This window comes from Mytilus californianus, unplaced genomic scaffold (genome assembly GCF_021869535.1).
Source record: "Mytilus californianus isolate M0D057914Y unplaced genomic scaffold, xbMytCali1.0.p SCAF_12, whole genome shotgun sequence".
Taxonomy (NCBI): domain Eukaryota; kingdom Metazoa; phylum Mollusca; class Bivalvia; order Mytilida; family Mytilidae; genus Mytilus; species Mytilus californianus.
Window position 1 is genome coordinate 42047529 of NW_026262604.1, and position 24177 is coordinate 42071705.

Consider the following 24177-nt stretch of genomic DNA (forward strand, 5'->3'; position numbering starts at 1 on the left):
TTTTTTTTTTTAGAATCAGAGTAATTTTTAACAAAGCAGGATTTATCCCTCCCTAAGACCAGATACTTGTATCTACGTTGGCCATTCTTTTTTATGAAACAAAGCAGGACCAACTCTTTCAATTTGTCTTTTAGTTTGGAATTGGGAATACTTGTGTAAAGTGTAGAAAAGTCAAATGTTTCAATACTATTGCAAGATGAAAGAGTCTTAGATTGTATGTACTCTAAAAGATCTTTGGAATTTTTTTAGGATCCACATCTGATTCACGCCACCTCTTGAATAGGTAGTTTTACAATAACTTTGAAGACCGGATTTTATTGCTGATAAAATTGATGTTAATAATTTAGAAAGAGTTTTCGTGGAGCACTTGGAAGACCCAGCAATATACCGTTGTTTGTAAGGACACTTATGTAGTTTAGGTATCCAATACAGTGATGGACGATCCAGTTCTTCATCTTTAGTTGAAATTCCAAAGGAACGTTATTTTTGTCTCAATTATAAATTGATTTTACATATGGAGAGCAAGCCCTTTACATAGATGTACATGCGTACATTCCATACATCCGAGTGTTTTATCTGGTTTAAACGGTTTTGCTGCTGGACATGAAAACTTCAAGCAATCATGTTTTCTACTTCATTTACAGATGTATTCCACCATTACCTATGATTTACATTTTTTGTCTTTCAGGGTACAGATATCTTCACAATCGTTATTATATTGACAGTTTGCGTAACAGTTGTTATAATTGTATTAATTAGCGCATTTGTTTTGCGCATGCACCAAATTAAGTCGAAAGATGCATTATATAGATCTAAAGCCATCCCAGATACTACAAGGAAAGAAAAATTCAACGCTGAAATGATTTATAAAAAACAAGGATTATCTCATTGAAGAATGATTGAATAAAAAAATTCCTTGTCGTATATAAGCTGACATAAACTGTAATAGTAATTAATGTGATAATGTTTAATGCCAATTTTAAGCTTACTTTTTGAAACACAGCAGTAGTATTGAACTACTGTAAATTAAGAAATAATTGCGAGTGTTTTATTATTGCGAATAATGCGACTGGTGGGTATAACAGTAATAAGAACTTGAATTCTGAAATCTGTATGCAGATTTTACTGAGATCGCAATAATTAATCTCGCATTTTTGTCTATTCTTCAAAATTCGCAATTATAAATGCACGCACCAATTTCTAAATTTGCAGTATTCCCACATTACAGTCATTTGTCTCAGATTTCCAACTTTTTTTAATGTTAATTTACATATGTGTTAATTGAAATATATCTTTCGACTAAAGTTTTGAATATTTTATTCAAGAGACTGGCGTAACCTATATGTCTAAAGTCTACAATCTAAATTAACTGTGATATTGTATTGTGCCAAATTATATTTACATATTTATTCCATGTATATTCTTTCTTCAGTATAATTTACAAAGTATATACGTTTCAAAAGCATTACTTAGTCTTTTCAATATAAATAGTTGAAGCTTTGTTGGTTGGTTCATTGTATTTTGTTGGTTGATTCCTTGCATTTTGTTTGTTGATTCCTTGTATCTGTTGGTTGGTTCATTGTATTTGTTGGTTGATTCTTTGTATTCGTTGGTTGATTCCTTGTATTTTGTTGGTTGATTCCTTGTATTCGTTGGTTGATTCCTTGTATTTGTTGGTTGATTTCTTGTATTTTATTGGTTGATTCCTTGTATTTTGTTGGTTGATTTCTTGTATTCGTTGGTTGATTCCTTGTATTTGTTGGTTGATTTCTTGTATTTTATTGGTTGATTCCTTTTATTTGTTGGTTGATTTCTTGTATTTTATTGGTTGATTCCTTGTATTTGTTGGTTGATTCTTTGTATTTGTTGGTTGATTTCTTGTATTTTATTGGTTGATTCCTTGTATTCTGCTGGTTGATTTCTTGTATTCGTTGGTTAATTCCTTGTATTTGTTGGTTGATTTCTTGTATTTTATTGGTTGATTCCTTGTATTTTGTTGGTTGATTTCTTGTATTTTGTTGGTTGATTCATTGTATTTGTTGGTTGATTCTAAGTATTCGTTGGTTGATTCCTTGAATTTTGATGGTTGATTCCTTGTATTTGTTGGTTGATTCCTTGTATTTATTGGTTGATTCCTTGTTTTCGTTGGTTGATTCCTTGTATTTTGTTGGTTGATTCCTTGTATTCGTTGATTGATTCCTTGTATTTGTTGGTTGATTTCTTGTATTTTATTATTGATTCCTTGTATTTTATTTGTTGATTTCTTGTATTTTGTTGGTTGATTCTTTGTATTCGTTGGTTGATTCCTTGAACTTTGATGGTTGATTCCTTGCATTTTGTTGGTTGATTCCTTGTATTTGTTGGTTGATTCCTTGTATTTTGTTGGTTGATTCATTGTATTTGTTTGTTGATTCCTTGTATTTTGTTGGTTGATTCATCATTTTTGTTGGTTGATTCCTTGTATTTTTTTGGTTGATTCATTGTATTTGTTGGTTGATTACTTGTATTGTGTTGGTTAATTCATTGTATTTATTGTTTGTTTCCTTGTATTTTGTTGCTTGATTCCTTGCATTTTGCTGGTTGATTCTTGTATTTGTGTGTTGATTCCTTGTATTTTGTTGGTTGATTCTTGTATTTGTTGGTTGATTCATTGTATTTGTTGGTTGATTCATTGAATTTGTTGCTGATTCCTTGCATTTTTTTTATTGATTTTTTGTATTTTGTTGGTTGATTCCTTGTATTTTGTTAGTTGGTTCATTGTATTTGGTGGTTGATTCCTTGCATTTTTAGGGTTGATTCATTGTATTTTGTTGGTTGATTCCTTGTATTTTGTTGGTTTATTCAATGTTGTGTATTGCTGAAAGTCCAATGACAAATAGTTTATGCATAATTAACACAAAAACAAATAAATTCAATTGAAATGTTCTGCAGTGTTTCGACCAGGGTTACGGCCGGAAAATTTGACCAGACATTGAATAACGGAGAGGAAATAATATAGCCATGCTTTTAGCATTTTAACGAACAATTACAATTTCTCTTTGAGAGACCCGTAGGTGGTCTGTCCGAGGGCAAAATGTCTGTCTCTATCCAATATACCATTGTTTTCCAGTGGCAGCTCAAATTTCTCACTCTTCGTCCCTAGCTGTCATCATATCTTGCAGAAGCTACCAATTGTATTAATTGTTAATAATTAATTCTATGAACGAGTATGAAATGATTACCACCTGACGTAAAGCAAGCACCTATCAATCAATCAATCAGTACAGGAGCGATATTTCAAACATGTTCAAGAAAACTAATTTACCATACGGACCCTTTCAAAGAGTCGTTGAAAAGTGTTCATTGAAGTACGTAGAATGTGTTCAGCTTTAAAGAGGCATAAGCTTCCCAATTAATGTTCATCTAATTAAATTTGAACACTCGAATATATTTAATAACATGGGGTTCTTTCTGTGCACACCAGCCTCCTCCACCAATAAAAACTGGCCGCCACGATATAGCTAATAATGCTATTAATTTAAAAGTTTGGGTTTCAAAACCCAAGGAGTTGATGCGCGTTTTCTTTCGATGGATTGTGCCTCTTGTTTGATTAGTTTGCAGAGTTCTAAACAATATATGTATTTGTTGAGTAAAAGGTGTATTGGTAGTTCTTAGGTAAACGTCAGCTCATGTTTCGGTCTATGGTTTGGAAACTTTAGAAATGTAATAGTTTTTTACTGATTTTTAGGTTAAACATATTTTATCAGGTTCAAACAAAGACGGTGTTGAGCCTCTTCATGGGGTTTTTGATTATGTAATTACTTGGCCGTTTTATAGTGATTATTTTATTACCAGACCAAATATTTCATGATTATTTGATTATTTGATAATCTAGGACTGTATTTTTGATTATTTGATTATCTTGTTTCAAAAAATAATTAATAATTTTGATTATATTGGCAAAACATTTGTGATTATGTGATTCCTTGGACACCCCATTGAGGGGCCTCAGTGTTTTCGCTCAATCCCCATCTATCAGTAATGTTATTGTTTTTAAAATTAATTGCTCATCCTAGGAGGTCGTGTTCTTCTGTACGGTTTGTTTCACATTTTACTATCATGTGTATTTTGTATTCATACTATTGTTACCTAAACATTTCAGTGTGTATTGCATACATTAAACATTTGTATAAACTGTTTCCATATTTAAATATCTGCGAATATATATTTTTGAGATGCACCTTGTGCAAAAATACCATGTTTGAAACTAAAAACATGTCGTTATGTATATATTTATTTTAAAACTTTGTGCTGGTAATTTATTATGCAGGAGGGATACCTTTTGTCATGGTATCGTTAAAGTAATTATAAGGAAAGTTTAAGAAAGGATCATTTCTCTTTTCCATCTTTTCCAGTGTGAATCGGTCTGAACAGTCTGTGACTTGTAATATTCGAGATGATAGCTGTAAGTTTGTATGTACAGATTGTATCCTATTCTCCTTTTTTGACATTTTGACTGATCGAGTACTGATTTGCATGGCGTATGATACATGCAAAAGCAGTCGACGCATCCGATATCACTCTATTTTAACATCCAAATTGGTACCGTTTATGTGATAATTATAGGGAACACTGGTAACGCAATCTAAGATCATTTATTTTTTATGATAAAACTAAACTTAGTCTTTCAGTTACTGCTACCATTCCTCAATACGGTGCATTTTTTAAATCTATCATAACTGTATTTTATAGTCAACTGATTTTTCCGTTCTAATTGTTATGAGGGTGTGGATGTGGGTTTACAGAATCGAGAACAATGGAATAAGAATATAAAGAATAGAGAAACATGGGCAAAAAGTATAAAGAAAGAGAAAAATGGTCTAAAAAAATAAAAAAATACAGAAATAAAGGACCCGCCCCCAATCCACACCCTATGTTATGGCGTGTTCTTTTATATACGTTTCGTTAATCTACTGATCAAGAGGGTTGAGATCTAACAATTCTAGTTTATCCCCTCAACATTCTCATGTGGATGTTCAAAGTCAAGAACCTCGACCGTAGTTATTGTATGTCATATCTTAATGGTTTTTGTTATTTCTATAATTCTTTCTAGTAGCAGATATAGATTGTGTCGCGACAATTTACAGCTTGACACATTCAATAGACATGTCTGTGGAGCAGGATCTGGTTAACCTTCCAGAGCACCTGAGATCACCCCAGTTTTTGATGGAGTTCGAGTTGCTCAGTCTTTGGGTTTCAATGTTGTGTTTTATATACTGGTCTTTGTATTTTGATCCTTTTTTTTTTTGCCATGGCGTTGTCAGTTTATTTTCAATTTATGAGTTTGAATGTCTCTTTTAATGAGGACTCTAAATTGATGTATAGATGTGTTTTTGTCATTTTTTGTCGTTTGATTGCTGTCTTATTGAAGAGTACCCTGCATCTTTTTTTTCATATGTGAATAAACACAGTGAGAAATAAAGTACACGACTACATATCTTCTGGTAATTTTTTTATTTGCTTGCTTCAAAAGGTTAGATTTTATTAGATTGATTATTTTCTTTACACCATGTTTGGAGAGACATATAAAAAGACCTATTTTTAAAGAAAAAGATGACATTATTTAACACATACGAACAGTGTTATTTCTGAATCAAACGCACCCTAATTAACACAAACGAACCTCAGAAACGGTGTTATTTCTGAATGAAACGCATTATTATATGAATCAACGTACATACGAGGAAAATCGGACGTGATCTTTATCAGCCCAGAACATTCCTTATACACAGATTTTGATACCAGACAACTGGGTTGACACATTTCTCCGTTTGAGTCGTACGCCCTTACGTATACTTTTGTTTCACCAGCTAACGGCTTCTCAAAGGCAATAAGACCAATAGATTCAGACATAAGCGTGCGTTCATCTATAGAAATGTAGTCCAGATGTTTACCACTATATGAAAATCCATCAGTTTGAAATGTAATATTAAATGTTCTTTGGTTTTTAATTTCATCATGTCCTGTGTTTCGATTTCTTCGGTGTTTGTTTATTATTGCTATTGGAGACAGTGCCAAATTGTCGAATTTATATGGATTCCTACTTAAAGAGCTGACGTTTCTCATCTCTTGTCTCAAGCGAAGGTTTATATCAAAGTCAATTTTTAAATTATTGCCTATTAAACTGTAATCTACTGATCTGCGACGCCTTGTTCTAGGATTATCGAAGTGCATCTTAAATCTTTTTGTAATTTTCGGAGCCGTTGAAGTTTGAGTTAATTGTCTGTTTTCTTTAGTTGCGAATGCTGAAAAACTTCCCTTTACCATGTCTGGTACAGCCCCAAGTGCCTTTGATAGCTGTGATTTCGTTGTTGATTGTTTCGAAGGGCCGGGTACAGCTCCTAGTCCTTTTGATATCTCTGATTTCGTTGTTGGTTGTTTCAAAGGTTTAATACTCTTGATAAATGTTGGAATGGTTACCCTTTTTCCCTTTTCTCCTGGTGGGTACCAATTCTTAACCTTACTAAAGCCACCAAAACGAATGAAATCATACCTAGATCTTGAAACACATGCATTTTTACTAATATCACAGAACAAAAATCCGTTAAACGCTCCTCCACATCTGTTTCCACAAGTAGGGGCATCTTCATATCTATAAATTCGTGTTGTAAATGAATTACTATACCCCTGAATATTCGTCTTTGGTGGTATCAAATTATCCATATGTCTATTTGGCAGGTGCCCTGGGTTAGTAGCTGGTACCACTGGGTAGTCAGTTTCTGAATTTATTCCTAATTGTGTTTGGCGTTCTCTAAATTTTTCCCAAAGGTAATCTACGAAGCAATGGTGAAGCCAGAAAACTGGGTCCGCTGGACTTAAATTTACGTCTCCCATATGGCCGTCAATTCCGCCAACCCACCCGTGAACCATATCATGGTGTGATTCCAAATTGGCATAATTGTCCTTTGGAACTGTTGGGTTTAGGATTTCCCGGTGATATCTTTTTTTAAACACTTCTTTTAGCCTTTGTGGGTGAATAGGAGTGCCAAATGTTCCTACATCACGTCTTAACAAAGTGACTGGTTTTGTTGGAGTTGACCAAAATGCAAATGGACCTGAATATACAACGCCTTTCGGATTCCCCAAAAATAGTTCAGTAAATAAGATAGAATCCTCTCGATTCTTCATCAAAAAATCTGCTCTTGAATCCCAGTATGGAAGAGTCACTGATCTGCTATTTTCATCTACTTCCCGAAGAGCATTTTCAAATCTGATTTATAAAAATGTTGATATTGAAGCGATTGGTAATTATTACTCGACATAAAGAAACAAATAAGTATGTTATATATAAAGTCACAATTATTCATTGGTTATGTATACGCAAAACCAAATTATATCATAAGTTTTATGTAATAAGATATTGCCGGCTACTAATAATTAAGAAAAAAATATTTTCTGCATATTAAATTGTCTTGTTGAGCTCTTTTTTCTTTTTTTACATTTGGTGCATTTAGCTTAAACCATATCTGTCTTTTTATACAAAAAGAATGTGCAACTTACAACAAGCAGAAATATCTATGCCAGCTTACAAAGTTTGGACCATCATGCGCAGATCTTTCGGCGCCTCCCATATGCATAATTACAAACGAATCATACTTGTTTGGTGAGACCGACTGAAAAATAAGACATTGGCAATTGAGCAAATTACATTCAGAGTGAAAATTATAACAGGTTAATATTTCAATTATCCCAAGAAAAACTTGAATGCACACGAACTGGAAAAAAGGGTTCATTAGAATAAACAATATTCATTATTCAAGTAGAAATGCCTAAATTGAAGATGACAGCTTATGAAAGAATTTAAAGTTGGTAAAAATATGTCAGACCATAATTTTGTAATTATTATTATGATTATGTTTTAAATTCTTGATATTATTCAAAACTCTGAAGGGTATCTTTTAACAAAGGGACAATATTGGTCGTAAAACTATTAATAAAAGGAGTTGTGGGGGTATGTCGTAATTAGACAGTAACCTAACGATAAAAATAACCAAAAAAACATCTTAAGAACAGTTAAAAGTTAGTTGTGTGATCCTGGTTCTTTGGTCTTTGATGGATAACTGTCTCGTTGGTAATCAAGCAATATCCCCTTTTCAACCTTAGACAGGCGTCTATGCAATTTGTCAACGGATTCTTTGAACAGACACTATCTAGTTTGGTATTTATAAAACAAATTAGATGAAGATCTATAATACAGAAGATTCTGACTATATGTTCTTAACCAATAAACGAGGGTCTGTGGGTGGTTTACAGAATAGAGAATAATATATAGGCCAATACAATAGAAAAATGGCCCAAAAAAAAATAAAGAATAGAGAAAAAAAATTATAGAGGAGAGAATAATGGGGAGCTAAAATATAAAAAATGGAGAATAATAGGCTAAATTTATGAAGAATAGAGAAAAGTGGCTTAAAAAATTAAAGAATAAAGAATTGAGCCCCCCCCCCCCCCCTCTCACACCAACATAAACTTACCGTGTCACTTTTCAGGGCTTTTACTGCGTCGATAAAATTTTCCAATTCATCTTCACTTAATGTACGTATTTCTTTTCTTACGCGCAGCCGGCTGTACCCTCTCTTTGCTTGTCGTCTCAGCCGAATATGTAATTTTCTGCCGAGAGAATCTAGCCAGTCATAAGCATCCTTTCCTAAACCTATAGAACTAGTATTTCTGTTCATATGTGCCAAAAAACTTTCTAAACAGCTCGTTTGAACATCATACGGCGTGGTGGTTTTATCAACTTGTCCTGCGTAGCATTCTTCTAACATTGGTGGAAATACATCTTCTACAATGAGCGCTGACGCCGGAATAAGGACCATTAAAAGGAAATAAGACCTCATTGTCTGCAAAAGAGGAAAAATTCGTCAATAAACCATATGTTTAGCTTCTTGTTTTCCAGTTTTGAAAATAATAATTAAATGTGGTATAATTATTACATTTACAGGAACTAACACAAAACCGAGTACAAACATGTATACAATAACAGTCGTGTTGTTACTATTAAAGTTTAATAATTATACGATTAAAGCAGAAGAAATATAAGTGAACGCGTACTTTGTAACATGTTGTGTGCATGTAAGTTTTTTTCCCATATTCTTCTCAATATATCTTGAATAACATAAGGAAAGAAAGCCTTACGATTTCTCACGTTACTAGTCACAGCTCTGTTATTTTTCGTTTTCATGACTGCATCGGTGGTCTCCTAGTAGCGAGCTCGCTTTCGAATGCTGGAGGTCGTGAGTTCGATCCCATGTCGAACCTAAGACTTGATAAAGTATTTTCTGCTCCACCACTAAGCACGCGGCATTTATGAGTACCTAAGAGCAAAGACTGAAGGCCCGGAGTCATAATAATTTGCTCGGTTAGATGACATGTCTTCCTGTGGGTTGGTACCTTGTGAACTAATACGTTAACCCGGATCAGCTTGTCAGTTTAGTGAAATTCAGTGTTCGTATTCATAACACATCATTCTGATCCGCATGTAATATTTGCCACTGGACATCTACACTAATTCTATAACAATCATCGTATCGTTATAGTGGGTGTAGTTTTAACAATGATTTGAACATGAACTCTATAATTATATTTAAAGAGCGGAAATTTACAATAAAAAAATTCTACATATGATGAAGCTTTCATTAGGGTCTGGTTGGGTATCACAGAATAGAGAATAGAGAGCGAAAAGTGTTGAATAATGGGTAAAATTGTTTTAGAGAATAGACAAAAAAAAATAATAAAAAAAGAATAGCGATGAATTGGGCGTTGAAATAAACAGAATACAGAATAATGGAAAATAATGTAAAATCCCCAATCAAGACACTTTTTCGTGAATTGTATTTTCTATCAACAAATAACCGAGTGCTCTATATGTTAAATTAAACTTTAAGGTTATGAAATTGTTGTTTAAAGATAAAGTTGCAAAAACGTAAGGAAGTTGCTATTAACTTTATCGGCGGATCCAGGGGGGCCCGCCCCCCCTTTTGTGGGAAACATTTGGTTGATTATATAGGGAATCACTGAAGCATGACTGGAGCCCCCCCCCCCTTTACAAAAAATTCTGGATCCGTCACTGAAGACACAAGAAAATTAATATAAAAATAAAAGGATGTGGTGTGATTGCCAATGAGACAACTCTCCACAAGAGACCAAATGACACAGAAATTAACAACTATAGGTCACCGTACGGCTTTCAACAATGAGCAAAGCCCATACCGCATAGTCAGCTATAAAAGGCCCCGAAATAACAAATGTAAAACTATTCAAACGAGAAAACTAACGTCCTGATTTATGTACAAACTAATGAACGAAAACGTATACTTTACCTTACTTCCAGATGGTAAAACTAATCCATGAATCGCTGACTCCAACCATTTATATACCAAGAGTTAATAGAATAAAAAGGTTGTCCATGTCTATCTAATCGACCAAAAAAGCATCGAGTGCATTCTTGGAAAAAATATTTGTTTTTTATATAAATTATATTCGTGCTAGGATCGAACATAAACACAAACAATTTTATTAGATAACCCGGACACCGACTTGATGCAAACAAGGTTTTTGATTTATGACAATAGTTAAATAAACATAAACTTTGCGACAGATCCTGTATCTTGTTCTTAAACTGGGGCATTTTAATTTTAAAAACAGTTCCTGGAAAGTTCAGGGGTTCAACCACAAGATTGACATAGAATGAAACAAGTTGTTACAACATGTTATGTGAAAATGTAGGGGAATTTATGAGGTGTCAAAAGCGCAATTAAAGATGGTACTCATAATGGAATCTTGTACGGCTTCTGATTGGATGATACAGGAATGGAATTACTTTTAATCGAAAGCTTATCCATTTAGGTTTAAAAGATCCAGAAAATCAAATTCATGTTTTACAAGGTATAGAGAATATATATTGTTTCTGCACGTAGGAGCCATTAAAAAATTGCCTTTTTCATTAAGCGTATACGTTGTTTTTCAACTGTATTTAAAGTCAACTTTTGCTTTTGACCATATATATATATATATATATATCTGTTGTACAACGCTGACATTTCTAATAACAGGAACTGCTACCCATTTTTTCATAGTTTGTGTACTCTTCATGAAATAAAATATCGAACACAACTGCATGGTACCGTATGTAAAACGCATTAGGAATAATTGCATTGCGCTCTTGGAAATATGACAGGTGTGTATAGTATTTGGTACCTCTGTAAATTATCACTTCTTTGATATGTAATGGGATTTAGGGAACGACCATTTAACTTCAAATTGGGGGGGATTATGGTTTTTTCCTAAAAAAAATATTCAAAAAAATATTCTGTGTGCAGATTTTCGCATACCTTATAGCACAAGGATTTGTATAGCAAGACAATATACAATACAAATCCTTGATAATAAAAAATAAAAAAAAATTCTGACTCAACAAAAAAAACCATAACACCCCCCCCCCCCCCTTTTGGAGTTAAATGGTTGCTCCCTGACGTAAACACATTTTGTTTGTGAGTAACAGTTGTGAATGTCTCAGTTTTCTGATCAGTCGTGGAGGCAAAACACAAGTTGTTTGAGTGCATGTGTTGATGTCGTTTACCTTTTATGTTTTGGGATATTGCCTAGTGTAAACCTTCTGCATGACAAGTCATTTTTATTTTTCTAATCAAAAGACTTTGTTGCAACCTAGCTTTGAGTTGAGTGCAAATTTTTGTGTTACCACTATAAAATTTCTCCAACCAGGATTTCCTGTCGCCTAAGCTGGTGAAGGGGAAAGGCATCTAACCGGTTTTATAGCCCACCTAACTTTTACTAAAATCTTCTCCTCTGAAACTACTGGGCCAAATCTGCACAAACATGCCAACAATCATCAGTGGGGTACGTATCTAGTGTTAAAAATGTGTCCGATGACGCTATCCCCCCGCCTGGCAACCAAGATGGTCACCAAAGCTAAAAAGAGAACATAGGGATGAAATGCAAGCTTAATCTATTTTGAAGACCGCTATAAATAGAAAAAATCTGACAGGCAGAAATATTCAGAATGTTGAGATCTACCAATTGTCCATCTACGTCAAACTGTCCGACAACTTTTTACAGGAGTTATTGTCCTTAAATGACAGATTTTACATATTTTTTTTTTCATTTTTGCCAATCTTGAAATCTATAAAAACTAGAGAAACTTTAAAAATGACCAGCAAGACAGGATCTATAAATTAGCCAACATCGCCAAATGACTCCTTTGTCCTTTAATGACGATTTTTACCAATTTTCTTTTTGCATTTTTGCCTAATATCTTACAAAAGTCTTTTTCTCAAACTACTGGCCCAAATCTAGCGACAATCATTATTGAGATATCTACATGTAGTTTTAAAATTGAGTCTGATGACCCTGCCTGCAAACAAACATGGCCTCACGGTTAAACGGTGAAATGCAAGTAGTGTCTATTATCTTGAACACACTATGAATAGAGAAAATCTTGACTGGGGGTAGAAATGTTCAAAATGCTGAGATCTACATTGTACCTGCTGTCCATTTACATCAAACTGTCAAATGTTTTCTTAAAGGAGTTATTACGCTTAAATGTCAAGTTTTACCAATTTTTTTTCATTTTTGTCTTACTTGTTTATTTTGAAATCTATAATAGATCAAGAGAAATTATAACTACGAAAAATGATAAGCAAGACAAGATCTTCAAAAAAAAGTCAATGGCTGAAATCACCAGGATTCTTTTTTTTTTTTGATTATTGCTCTAAAATGACAAGTTTTACCATTTTTGGGGGCATGTTTGTCTATCATCTTGAAACTTATAGATAGATATATAGAAACTTTAAATAGCAAAAATGATCAGCAAGACAAGACCTACAAATAAGCCTGTATGGCTGAAATCTTATTTCGACTCGTTAATTGAGTTATTGCCCTTGAAAGATGATTTTACCACTTTTTTAATTTTTGCCTATTACCCTGGTAACTTGAATAATAGATACATATGTAGATAGAAACTTTAAATAGCAAGACAAGATCTACAACAAGGTCAACATGACTGAAATTGTCAGTTTAACTCTGTAAGAGAAATTGCCCTGTCATGATTTTTAACAAAAAGTGGCCTTTGTTGAAGATGCAGGTGAGCAACTCAGGCTCTTTAAAGCCTCTAGTTTTTTTGGTTTTTTTTTAATTAAATAGGTATGCACATTTGTACCACAAAAAAATATAATAACCAGCTGGCCAATACCACATCTCCAAAGATATTTTTTGCTTCCTGATCTATTATGACTTTTACAATGATTATATTTTGTTTCTATGCAGTTTTGAATATGAAAAACAGTTTTAACCAAACTTTAAATACTCAGCCAAGCAATTAATTATTAATCAGAAATATTTTCATTCAACCAATATTTGTGTTTGTAAGATTATGTTCACTCAGGTTTATCGCCAGCAACCATATTTTGTCGTCCGATGAAATACAAAATCACAATTTAGGACATTGGTGAAGTCCAGCACGATCCCTGGTTTAGGCTTGTAGAAACAAAGATTGATTAAAACACAACAATTAACATTTATTAAAGATAATTATCCTAAGTACTAAAATGCTGTAAGGTTTGCAGTTCGGATGTCAGAGGTATGACGTTTCCTATGGCGGTACAATGTACCATACTGTGAAAACTGTTGTCCACAGTATGAACATTTATAAGGTTTTTCACCAGTATGAACACGAAGATGAACCATCATGTTTTGTTTCCCAATGAACCCTTTACCACATGTTGGACATGCATGAGTTCTTTCCCCGGTATGTGACATCATGTGTCGACGCAGGACAAATTTAGTTGCAAAAGTCCTACCGCATTCTTCACAAGTTGTTTCTTTCATGATTCTATCTCTTCCCGAGTTCAAACTGATTTCCCTTGCAATCATCTGAATTGTTTTTCCTGTGACAGTGAGGACAGGTTTTACATCTCTCACGTTTTTATGGTTGTCTGTATTATTTTCACCCTTATGATTTGATGTTTCATACAGATACATGTTTTTGGTAGTTTTCTCACTTTCTTTCTCTTGATACGTGTTGGTTTGGATATCAGATTCTAATGGATCATACGGTATCTCAAGCTTGGTATCCATGTCTTCGTCTTCATGTTCAACTTCGGAAAGATCTATCACTGATAAATTATGTTCAACATCAGATTTTGTTTGTAAATTTGTTAGCTCTGAAAATGATGTTTCTCCAGATTTAGGATTTAAGTTGTCTCCCTTTGATGCTGAAAGAGAGTTATCTCCCATTACTGATTCAAATTTATTGCACCTATCATTATCAGAAATGAATCTATTATTCATTTCTGTCTCATGTCTAAAATCAGTTTCGGTCAAAACAACAACATCATCATCAGGTTGTTCCTTTTTTTCATCATTGCTTTTGCATCTTTCTTTTCTATTATTTTTTATTCTTTCTGATGTTTTTGAATCAGAATTTTGATCTTTTCTTTGAAATACATGTTTATCTGAATGCAAGTTCCCGCCTACCATATTAGCTGTACTATTGTTTTCACCATTTTCTTCATTATCTTTACAATTTCCATGGATTAAATATGAGTCTACGTACTCTTTCAATGCAAAATACTGTTTCATAAAAATTTCTAAAGATGATTTGAATGCAACAAGACAATCGTAAATCTCCTTTCTAGAATGACTACTTATGTGTGACCAGACAACGCTAACATTGATGAAAACTTCTCCACATACATGGCACTGTTTAGAATCCATTCTTGGTTCACTGTGACTAAAATTCTGTAAAAGAAATGTATTAACTAATGATTGAACAATTATGTTTTGTAGAAAGTCTTATAACAACAACACTTCAGGGACTGTTGCAGAAAAATTTATTGATCGACATGCCTAGGGCATCGTCATCAGGACAAAAACAAAACAGAAAATTGCGCATGAAGTACAAAATCAGGTATGCATAAATTACCTCATAATGTTACCATGGTGAGTATAAATAGAAAGTGAAAGTATACATGTATGGAAGTAAAATTGAAAAAGAAAGTTAAAAAAAATGTGTCATTGAAATTTAGATGTTTGTTGAATGAATATGTAAATGCATTTGTCATCTTACATAATGGAACTAAAATATATGATAAGTTATTGTCGGGCTATGTACAGTTTGTGTTTTGTATATCTTATTCACTTGGCAAAGGAGATGGTTGTCTTATCATATGCCAAAATTTGGCCTTGAATTTGAACTTATAAAAAAATATGAAAAAGACACATTTTTGTTCTTAAATGGGTGTATTCAAAACCTTTCATACTAAGTAAAGCTAATCTTTTCATAGAGGAGTACATTGTAAGCTCAAAAGCTAGCACATTTTGGACATATTGTGAAAGAGATGATTTTGAGCAATTTTTGGACCTAAAAGCTTCAAAAAAACCTTGGCCGCCCCTTATGATTCCAATTTTTTCTATGCTAAACAGTGCAAATGTTGGTATGGCTAAGGTTCAGGTAAGTGTACTTTCACCGATATTTCAGAATGATCTAACTAACCCTGATTTGCCATGCTTTCACGGCTAACCCTATAATGGCTACTTAGTTAGTTTCCATCATACATTTCTTATCAAATTTCCAGAATTAAAAATTGTTCCAGATTCAATAATTTCTTTATCATTGTTTATAATAATTCTGTGAAAAAATATACATTTAATTCTATTTATAGGGGATATTTTTTTTATTTTATCATATCATACATGTCATATGTTGTTGAAAATTATAATTGAAACTTTGTAATAATGATAAATTTCCTATAATAATCAACATAGAGAGTAAAACTAGCTGAAACTTACAGTGTTTGTACATAGATATAAGAAGATGTGGTATGAGTGCCAATGAGACAACTCCCCATCCAAGTCACAATTTGTAAAAGTAAACCATTATAGGTCAAAGTACAGCCTTCAACACGGAACCTTGGCTCACACTGAAAAGCAAGCTATAAAGGGCCCCAAAAATGACTAGTGTAAAACCTTCAACCAGGAAAACCAACGGTCTAATCTATATCATGTATATAAAAAACGAGAATTGAGAAACACTTATGAACCACATCAACAAACAACAACCACTGAACATCAGGTTCCTGACTTAGGACAGGTGCAAACAAATGCAGCGGGTTTAAACGTTTTAATAGGCGCCAACCTTCACCCTACCTGAATCAATAGTGTAACATCACAACATAGAAAGACACACTATAAAATATCAATTGAAATGGCTTAACTCAATCAAAAGACATATTAACAAAAAACAAATGAACATACACTGAACGAATAAATTTGATCTATGACACAATGTAAATACAAAATTAATAAAACAAGGGGGAAAGATTTAAAACAATATCAGAAGGACAACTATAACCTTGGACAAAATGCCGCCAAATAAAATAACGTACACAGGTAAATAAATATAATTTTGTTGTAAGGTATACATGGAGTACGGAAATAATTTTTTCCAACAAATAATTTTGTTGTTCCTAGTACCAGAACAAAAGTGAAAATTTATCACATGCTTAACACTTCAAAGGTGGTATAGACTAGGGAGACTAGATATAACACTGAATAAGTAAACATTAAATAACAAAAATACATTACAAATTGTATCAACATGTCAAATTAACACGAAAGTACGATTTACAGTACTCGCAGTTACTGAAAGCTAGTTAAAAGCCAAAAACAATTAATAATAAAAGATCATGCATCAGAGACTAAAATCAACTAAAACACATCCCAGGGATTTAGTGTTTTAACGTCATGGACAGTCAAAGAAGACATGACTTGTGCAATGCCAAAATAAAAGTATCGATAGGCAGTAGGATAATTAGGAATTAATCTGTTAATAAATATGTATAATGTAATATATAGATACAGTAATCTCTATATACAAAATGAATGTGGATGTGTATTTATACATCCCAAAATAAACTGCTTCGCTGAGCGCAGCTGGATACACCCGCAGACAAGGTTGGGCGGTAAATACAGCCCCTGGTATTTACCGGTATTTACCGCCCCAGACAATACTCCACCATTTTTGTCCACAAGTGGTCAATACTAGGAAATACTGGTCAATTGAAATTTTCATGGTGGTTTTTACTATTTATTTAAGTAAAAAAAATGATAAAAAGTAAGATATATTTAAACTTTTATCTTTTGGCATGTTTCAGCTGATATAAACATGATAAATGAATGAATTTGATATGTTTTATTCATTTTTAACAATAATTTAATTACTATAAAAACAACAGCCCCCAATAAATGATGACAAACATGGTTGAAAGTAATAAAAGTGATATTTGAAGACTCACTTAAACAAAAATATTTCCTGTCTATTAAATGTGATCAGGATGAGACAAAAATCATCTTTATGCAGGAAATGGAAGGTTACATCAAGGACCTTTACTCTTATGAATGAACTGTAATTTATGTTTTAAACCAAAAAATACATAATGTAGTATAAATTTTACCTTTACATAATCAATTTTAACATACACATAGTACAACCATCTTGACCTTAAGCACCAAACTGAAACCTGAAGACCCTATTTGGAACTTCTATACAATATAAGACAACAACCATTGACAACAAATCAGTGCAAAATGTAATGATTGCAATGCTATAGTCAGTGCAAAAGCCACCTGATGAGTTTCCTTGCCAGGGACTAAACATTTTTATCTTATGTACTAATAAATCATTGTAAATCACTGTTTATTAAGAATTTACAATAAAATTAGAAATGAGAACATTTAAAATGACTTTAACACTTTCATTATTTCATTATTAAAAGTAATTGACCAGGTAGAGAGTGGTTTTTATAGTAATGTCCACTCAAAATTTCAATCGACCAGTATTTGCCAGTATTTACCGGTATTTACCGCCGGCATGGTCAATACTAGTATTGACTGCTTTTTTGCCAACCTGGCCCGCAGAGGTCCAACCCTGAACAGTTGGGGCAAAAATGGACACAATATTAAAGCTTGATACAGGTCTGAATTTGGATTGTAATTAAATATTTGACATATTATAGGTTTCTGAATAAATGTGGTCAAAAAACTTGAAATTGGATATAAATTCAATTAAAGATTTCTTGCTGTTGTGCAATACTTAGTAAATCTGTTGTCAGACTATAAACAAATAAAGTTCAATTTCTTCTCAATGTCATATTTGAAATTTATGAAAATCAATAGAGAGATAACATCAATAGCTATAAATAATTCATCAAAGTTTCATGAGAACTGCTGAACGCATTTTTAAGGTATTGTCCAAAAACTGGAAAATCCCCCCTTTTTTAATGAATAAAACCCCATAACTCAGAGATGTAAAATCTATAATTTATAAAATTCTAAAGGGAGCTTACATCAACAGATATAAACAATTCACCAAAGTTTCATGAGAACTGCTGAAAGCATTTTTTAGTTATTGTCTGAAAACTGGAAAATCCCCCTTTTTTTATGAATAAAACCCTGTAACTCGGAAATGTAAAATCTAAAATTTATAAAAATCGAAAGGGAGCTCATGTCAATAGATATTAACAATTCACTAAAATTCCTTGCAAGTTGGTGAAAGCATTATTGAGTTATTGTCAGAAAACTGGAAAATCCCCCCTCTTTTAATGAATAAAACCCCAAAACTCGGAAATGGTAAATCTGAAATTTATAAAAAACGAAAGGGAACTCACGTCTATCGATATAAATAATTCACCAAAGTTTCATGCATATTGGTTAAAGCTTTTTTGAGTTAATGTCCGACATGTTGATGACGGACGGACAACAGTATAACATAATGTAAAACGTCCCGTAAACAGGAGTATAAAAAAGTTAGAAAAGAATACAAATTTATTTATTTTGTTTTAATTTGCTGATGACAAAATCGATATTTGTGCCAATGTAAACTATATTCAAAGATCTAATTACAAAATTGGTAAGATAACCTTTACTAATAAGTTTGTTTAAAGGTTCGATGAGTTTACACGGATCACAAAGTTCTCTCCGTGCTTTTAGTACAATATTACTGTAAAATTTAGGATGTGAAATAATGTTTTCAATAAGTTTTCTACAGGTACAGCCGAATTTACTAATCAAATCTTTGTATCTATGAAAGAATTTAGTAAAAGTTTTAAGCAATTTATGGTAACAAAATCCCTGACTTAATAATTTACATGATTTACCAGTGATGCATTGATTACATTCGTTAAAATCTATGACATCACTACACACACAGGCATAACGAATGAGTTGGGATACATAAACACCGTATGATGGAGCCAAATGAAACATCGCCGTCTAAAAAGGGAAAATTAACAATAGGGAATTAAAAATCGTTTCTTTTGTCGTAAATTTTAGTATGGAGTTTCCCTTTAAAAATTGAAATGTCTAAATCTATAAAAGGACATCTACTACTGTTTATGATAGATTTATATAAAGTAAGTTCCTTTGGGTAAATTTCGGTAGTAAATTTAGAGAATTCTGGATTATTTAACAAAAAAATATCATCAAGATAACGGTAGGTATTGTTGAATGCATCAACCAAATGTAACAATGACGTGTCTTTACTGAGTTTGGTCATAAACTGAGATTCATAGCAATACAGGAATAAATCTGCTATTAAAGGGGTGCAGTTAGTGCCCATAGGAAAACCTACTACATGTACCTGTCGATACATTGTATCGTCGAAACGTACATATATGCTATCCAGGAGAAAATTTAAAGCTTCAATCATATCTTCACATTTCCAGTAAGTGCATCTAGCATATTTTCCTTTTTCGTTACAGAAAAAGGCTTTAAACGAGTTACAGCAAGTAAATTTACAATGAGATTTTTCAAAATAGATATAAGAAGATGTGGTATGAGTGCCAATGAGACAACTCTCCATCCAAGTCAAAATTTATAAAAGTAAACCATTATAGGTCACAGTACGGTCTTCAACACGGAGCCTTGGCTCACACCAAACCGTAAGCTATAAAGGGCCCCAAAAATTACTAGTGTAAAACCATTCAAATGGGAAAAACCAACGGTCTAATCTTTATAAAAAACGAGAAACGAGAAACACTTATGAACCACATCAACAAACGAGAACTACTGAACATCAGATTCCTGACTTAGGACAGGTGCAAACAAATGCAGCGGGTTTAAAAGACTATTTAATAATTAATTATGAAAACTTTTTCTTGATAAGATTGTGTGGAAGTCATGGAAGTGTAGTGTAGAGAGTAGAAAAATCATAACTGTCAACAGAATTAAAAGGACCACCAAAACCACGTATTTTATCTAAAACCTCTAATGAATTTTTAACACTCCAAAAATAATTAATACCATTATTTTCATAAGCTTTATTACAAAAGTTAATAACAAGTTCTTTGATAGTAGGAAGGGAGGTAGTTAGAAGCACTGACAGATTAGTAGTAGAACACTTATTTTTACTAGATGCGGAGATGAAACGGAATTTAAATGGTTGTTTATATAATTTAGGTAACCAGTATACATAGTCGGGACTTTCAAATGTTTGGAAGAGGCTTTAAGCTGGGTAGTGGCAGTGATATGCTTGTTTACGATTTGACTCTCTGTGGAGCGTACGGACCTGAATGTAGTCGAATTGAAAATTTCGTTTTGGAGAACTTCCGTGTAGTATATGCATCACACAACCACTACATTATCATGATTATTGGCTGCTTTGTCTGCCGGTACGAACACAAACAGCTTTGCGAGTACTTGGAGTTTATTTTTTTAATTCTAGAAATGGGTATATCATGGACCCTATTAATAATTTCAGAATTGTTTTCAAAATGAAATATTCAATTATCAACAGTATTCATAATTTTCTTCAAGTAACTAGGGATTTTTTATCAGATTTTTCACGTTTACACCAATTTTTACAGTAGGCAGACAAAGCGTCTTTAATGACCTGACGACACTGTTTCCAATCTATTATACATTTGTTATAGATGGAGGACAATATTTAGGTCCTTTCTTTAGAAAAGTTTTGACCTCACGGTCTTCGACGATGTTGAGGTCTCCTGTAATGACATGACCATAGGGAACATATCTAAATTAGATGTTTCAGTCTCAAGTGGAAGGAGCATTATTTTCTATATTGACATCTGCTGTAACTGACGTATAATTAAAAATCAAACTTCTGCTGGTTTTTTTAATAAGAATACGAAATAATAGGTGGTTCTGTATTATCAAAATATGGAGGTATTTGACTATGGATGGTAGAGTCATTGAATATACTAGATAAGTTAATAAAATCAACTGTCCCAATATTTTGTCATTGAGATTGAGAGGGTAAGCTTGTTTGAAGTCTTTTTATCCAAAATAGTTCACGAACTTCACAGGATTTTTCAAATTGCTTGTGTGATTGTCCTGGTTGTTTCTGAACGGTTTCAAGTGCTTGGAATTTTATAAATTTTAGATCATGTCCTTATAAACCAGGTGAGGTAAAATTTCAATTTATAAACACGATAAATATAAAACTTTCATAAAAGCAAAAGTCCTCAACACTAAATGTAGCATTCTCTGAGGGGGTGGACAAGGGGTCCCTGATTCCCACTTCCCTACACCCATACTCCCACTTCCCTCCCCTCTACTGACAATTCCCTTCCCCTTACTTCCATTTCCTTTCCCCTTACTCCCAGACGAAAATCTTTCAAATTTTTTTACCAGAATATCCCTATTTTCACTCTCCCTCTACCCCTGTTTCCTGCCCCCAGACTCACGATTCCTTCCCACTTGACTCTGGCTTCCCACCCCCTCATTCCCTTACACCTGTCCACCCCTTATCTCTAGAACAAAAAAAATGGATAACAAGGAGTCATTGACTAAATTATAAATTTCATAAACAAAATATTTATTTAATCATGTTTATAGGAGACTGAAATTAAGTAATCCCCTTTAAATTTAGAAGTGATAATTTTTTACATTTAAGGGCACACGACACCAAAAAGATATCAAAAGTTTTTTTTTAAATTTTGACACAATGTCAATTTGGATACATATGTACATGCTGCATTGCAGCGTCGATATCAAGATATGCAACAACAAAAAATACTTTCATCATGTTCATGACTACTGTAAATTCAGAAATTAATGTGAGCATTTATTATTGTGAATCTCTGATTACTAGTAGAATGTGAGATCTAATTAATGCGATTTTAAAATTCTTTTTGAAGGAAAATCACTACTGAAATTATAAATGCGAGTTTTATTTTTGCAAACCTGATGATCATGCAATGATGTCGCTTTTTTCACCTTAATAAAAACATCGCAATAATTTCTGAATTTATAGTATTTGAGAAATTTCAGTTTGAAATTTGCATGTACACCATGTATGTTTCATGTAAAAACTATTATAATGCATTTTGAAAAAAAACAAAACATTCAAACGGGAAGAGATGTTTTTGTATTTGTATGCAAAATGTTGCTTAATGCATACATGTACATGTGTAGGTCTTTTCGTTTAAAGTCCCTAAAATTAAGACTGAATAGGATTACATTTTTGTGAAAAAGGTAAAGACAATTTTTTGGCCTATACAAATGCATACAGACAATTTTGATATACAGTCAACATTCTTAAATTAGTACATTGTACATAGTTTATTGCAAAAAGAAAAAAATGGAGGTCCATGAGCTAACTTTTGAGCTATAGATAGAAACCCTTGTTTATAATATTCCCTTTTTTGGCACTTAATTATTACATACATGTAACAGTGTATTCTTAATCATTTAATGCAACATCATTGTGTTATTTCCACTTTACATGTACATCAAAATGCTATATACAAATTACTATCAAATACAAATTTATTGATAATTAAGAAATTAACAGTCTTCATTTGCCTCAAATTTTGTGCACCCCAAGTAGATTTTGCGTGCTATAATATAACTAAATTTCTTTGCATATACTTTCAAATTCAAGCAGATTTGATGACACTAGTGAATTTTTTGACGATTTGTGGTCTATGGTCTACAAATTGTCAAATAATATCACAATGACCACAAAAGCTATGGTTCTGCAGCTATTGTATCATTTAGTCCAAACAATTATGACGTCTTGAAATGCTATTTTTATTTTCTGCTGTGACAGCATGAAAGTGTGACAGCAAACATTTTAAATAGCCTTTCAAGACGTCGTAATTATTTGTCTACTGTATTGTATGATCTTAACAGGCAAGTCAAATAAAGGAGGAGATACAATGTAAATAGATGGAAATGTTGTAACAAAAATTCTTTAGTGTATGCAAACTGTCCAATTAATTCTTAAGCGTTTTACAGTAAAAATCCTTGTAATGAATGAACAAGTTAGGAACAACCCCTCAACATGCTCAAGGTAATGAATATTCCATTTTTTTAAAACAACTTTTAAGTACATAAGGGCATATATATATATATACATTATTTGCAGAAAATTTTCCCAAAGAACAATACACATTCTTTTTAAGTTAAAAAAGCTAACTTTTTCTTTTTTTCTTTTCTACAACAGCAAAATAACCCCTTGTCTTAGACTTAGGGACAGTCTCTCTTTTAAGGGGTATTCCTCATCTGGGGGGTTGTTCCCAAACTTGATGAAGAACCATTAAAGGATTTTTTGTGATGTCATTGTAGCAAATGCATTTCCTTTATTGTCAAATGCAAAACCTTCACATTGACAAATTCTGGTTTCGAAGGTTAACTAAAAGAAGCAGACTACTGTCTGTAGTCTGTAGACTTAAAATTGTGTTTCGTATCAATATAAAAAGCAGGTCACTTGTTTCTTGATAATAGCACGATTTAATTTTATAAGTAACAGGTTACATCTGCCTGATATTTAAGTATATCTATTTGATTGTTATATTATATAGTCATTGTAATTTACCTTATAATTAATGAGCCAAAAAAGCAGAACAATAATTTTCATAAAAACCGGAAGTTTATTTCATGTATGGAAAATGGAATCAATGACGGGTAAAATTCGGAAAATAACAATTAGCTTTTGAACTATGGCAATATGTACAGTACATGTAATTTAGGTAAATATTTTATCTTGAGAGGGCAGCACAGTTATCAACACTAAAGCTTATACCACTGAGGCCCTCCTACCTTAATTCTAAAATAAATAAGATACACATGTACAAGTTCTACAAATGATATACTTTTTGA

At 32.7% G+C, this 24177-nt stretch overlaps 3 protein-coding genes across 4 annotated transcripts in view; 1 reads left to right on the plus strand and 2 right to left on the minus strand.

Annotated features, from left to right (window-relative positions):
• LOC127721817 (uncharacterized) overlaps window positions 1–1468 on the plus strand; it is a 165881-nt gene extending 164413 nt beyond the window's left edge. For both annotated transcript variants that reach the window (XM_052228622.1, XM_052228621.1), the window contains one exon: window positions 689–1468. In XM_052228622.1, the coding sequence (XP_052084582.1) occupies window positions 689–892 (204 nt within the window). In that variant the 3' untranslated portion in view covers window positions 893–1468. The remainder of the gene's footprint in view (window positions 1–688) is intronic.
• A 3989-nt stretch (window positions 1469–5457) lies between these two features.
• LOC127721839 (uncharacterized) lies at window positions 5458–8879 on the minus strand. Its single transcript, XM_052228650.1, has 3 exons — window positions 8514–8879; window positions 7540–7652; window positions 5458–7249 (listed from the first exon to the last, which is right to left on the minus strand). The coding sequence occupies exons 1-3, from the start codon at window positions 8877–8879 to the stop codon at window positions 5644–5646; spliced, it is 2085 nt and encodes a 694-aa protein (XP_052084610.1). The 3' UTR covers window positions 5458–5643.
• A 4674-nt stretch (window positions 8880–13553) lies between these two features.
• LOC127721832 (zinc finger and SCAN domain-containing protein 12-like) lies at window positions 13554–23946 on the minus strand. The gene is made up of 2 exons (XM_052228642.1): window positions 23894–23946; window positions 13554–14796 (listed from the first exon to the last, which is right to left on the minus strand). Exons 1-2 carry the CDS (start codon window positions 23933–23935, stop codon window positions 13600–13602), a joined length of 1239 nt encoding a protein of 412 aa, XP_052084602.1. The 5' UTR covers window positions 23936–23946; the 3' UTR covers window positions 13554–13599.
• Window positions 23947–24177: the final 231 nt, after the last annotated feature.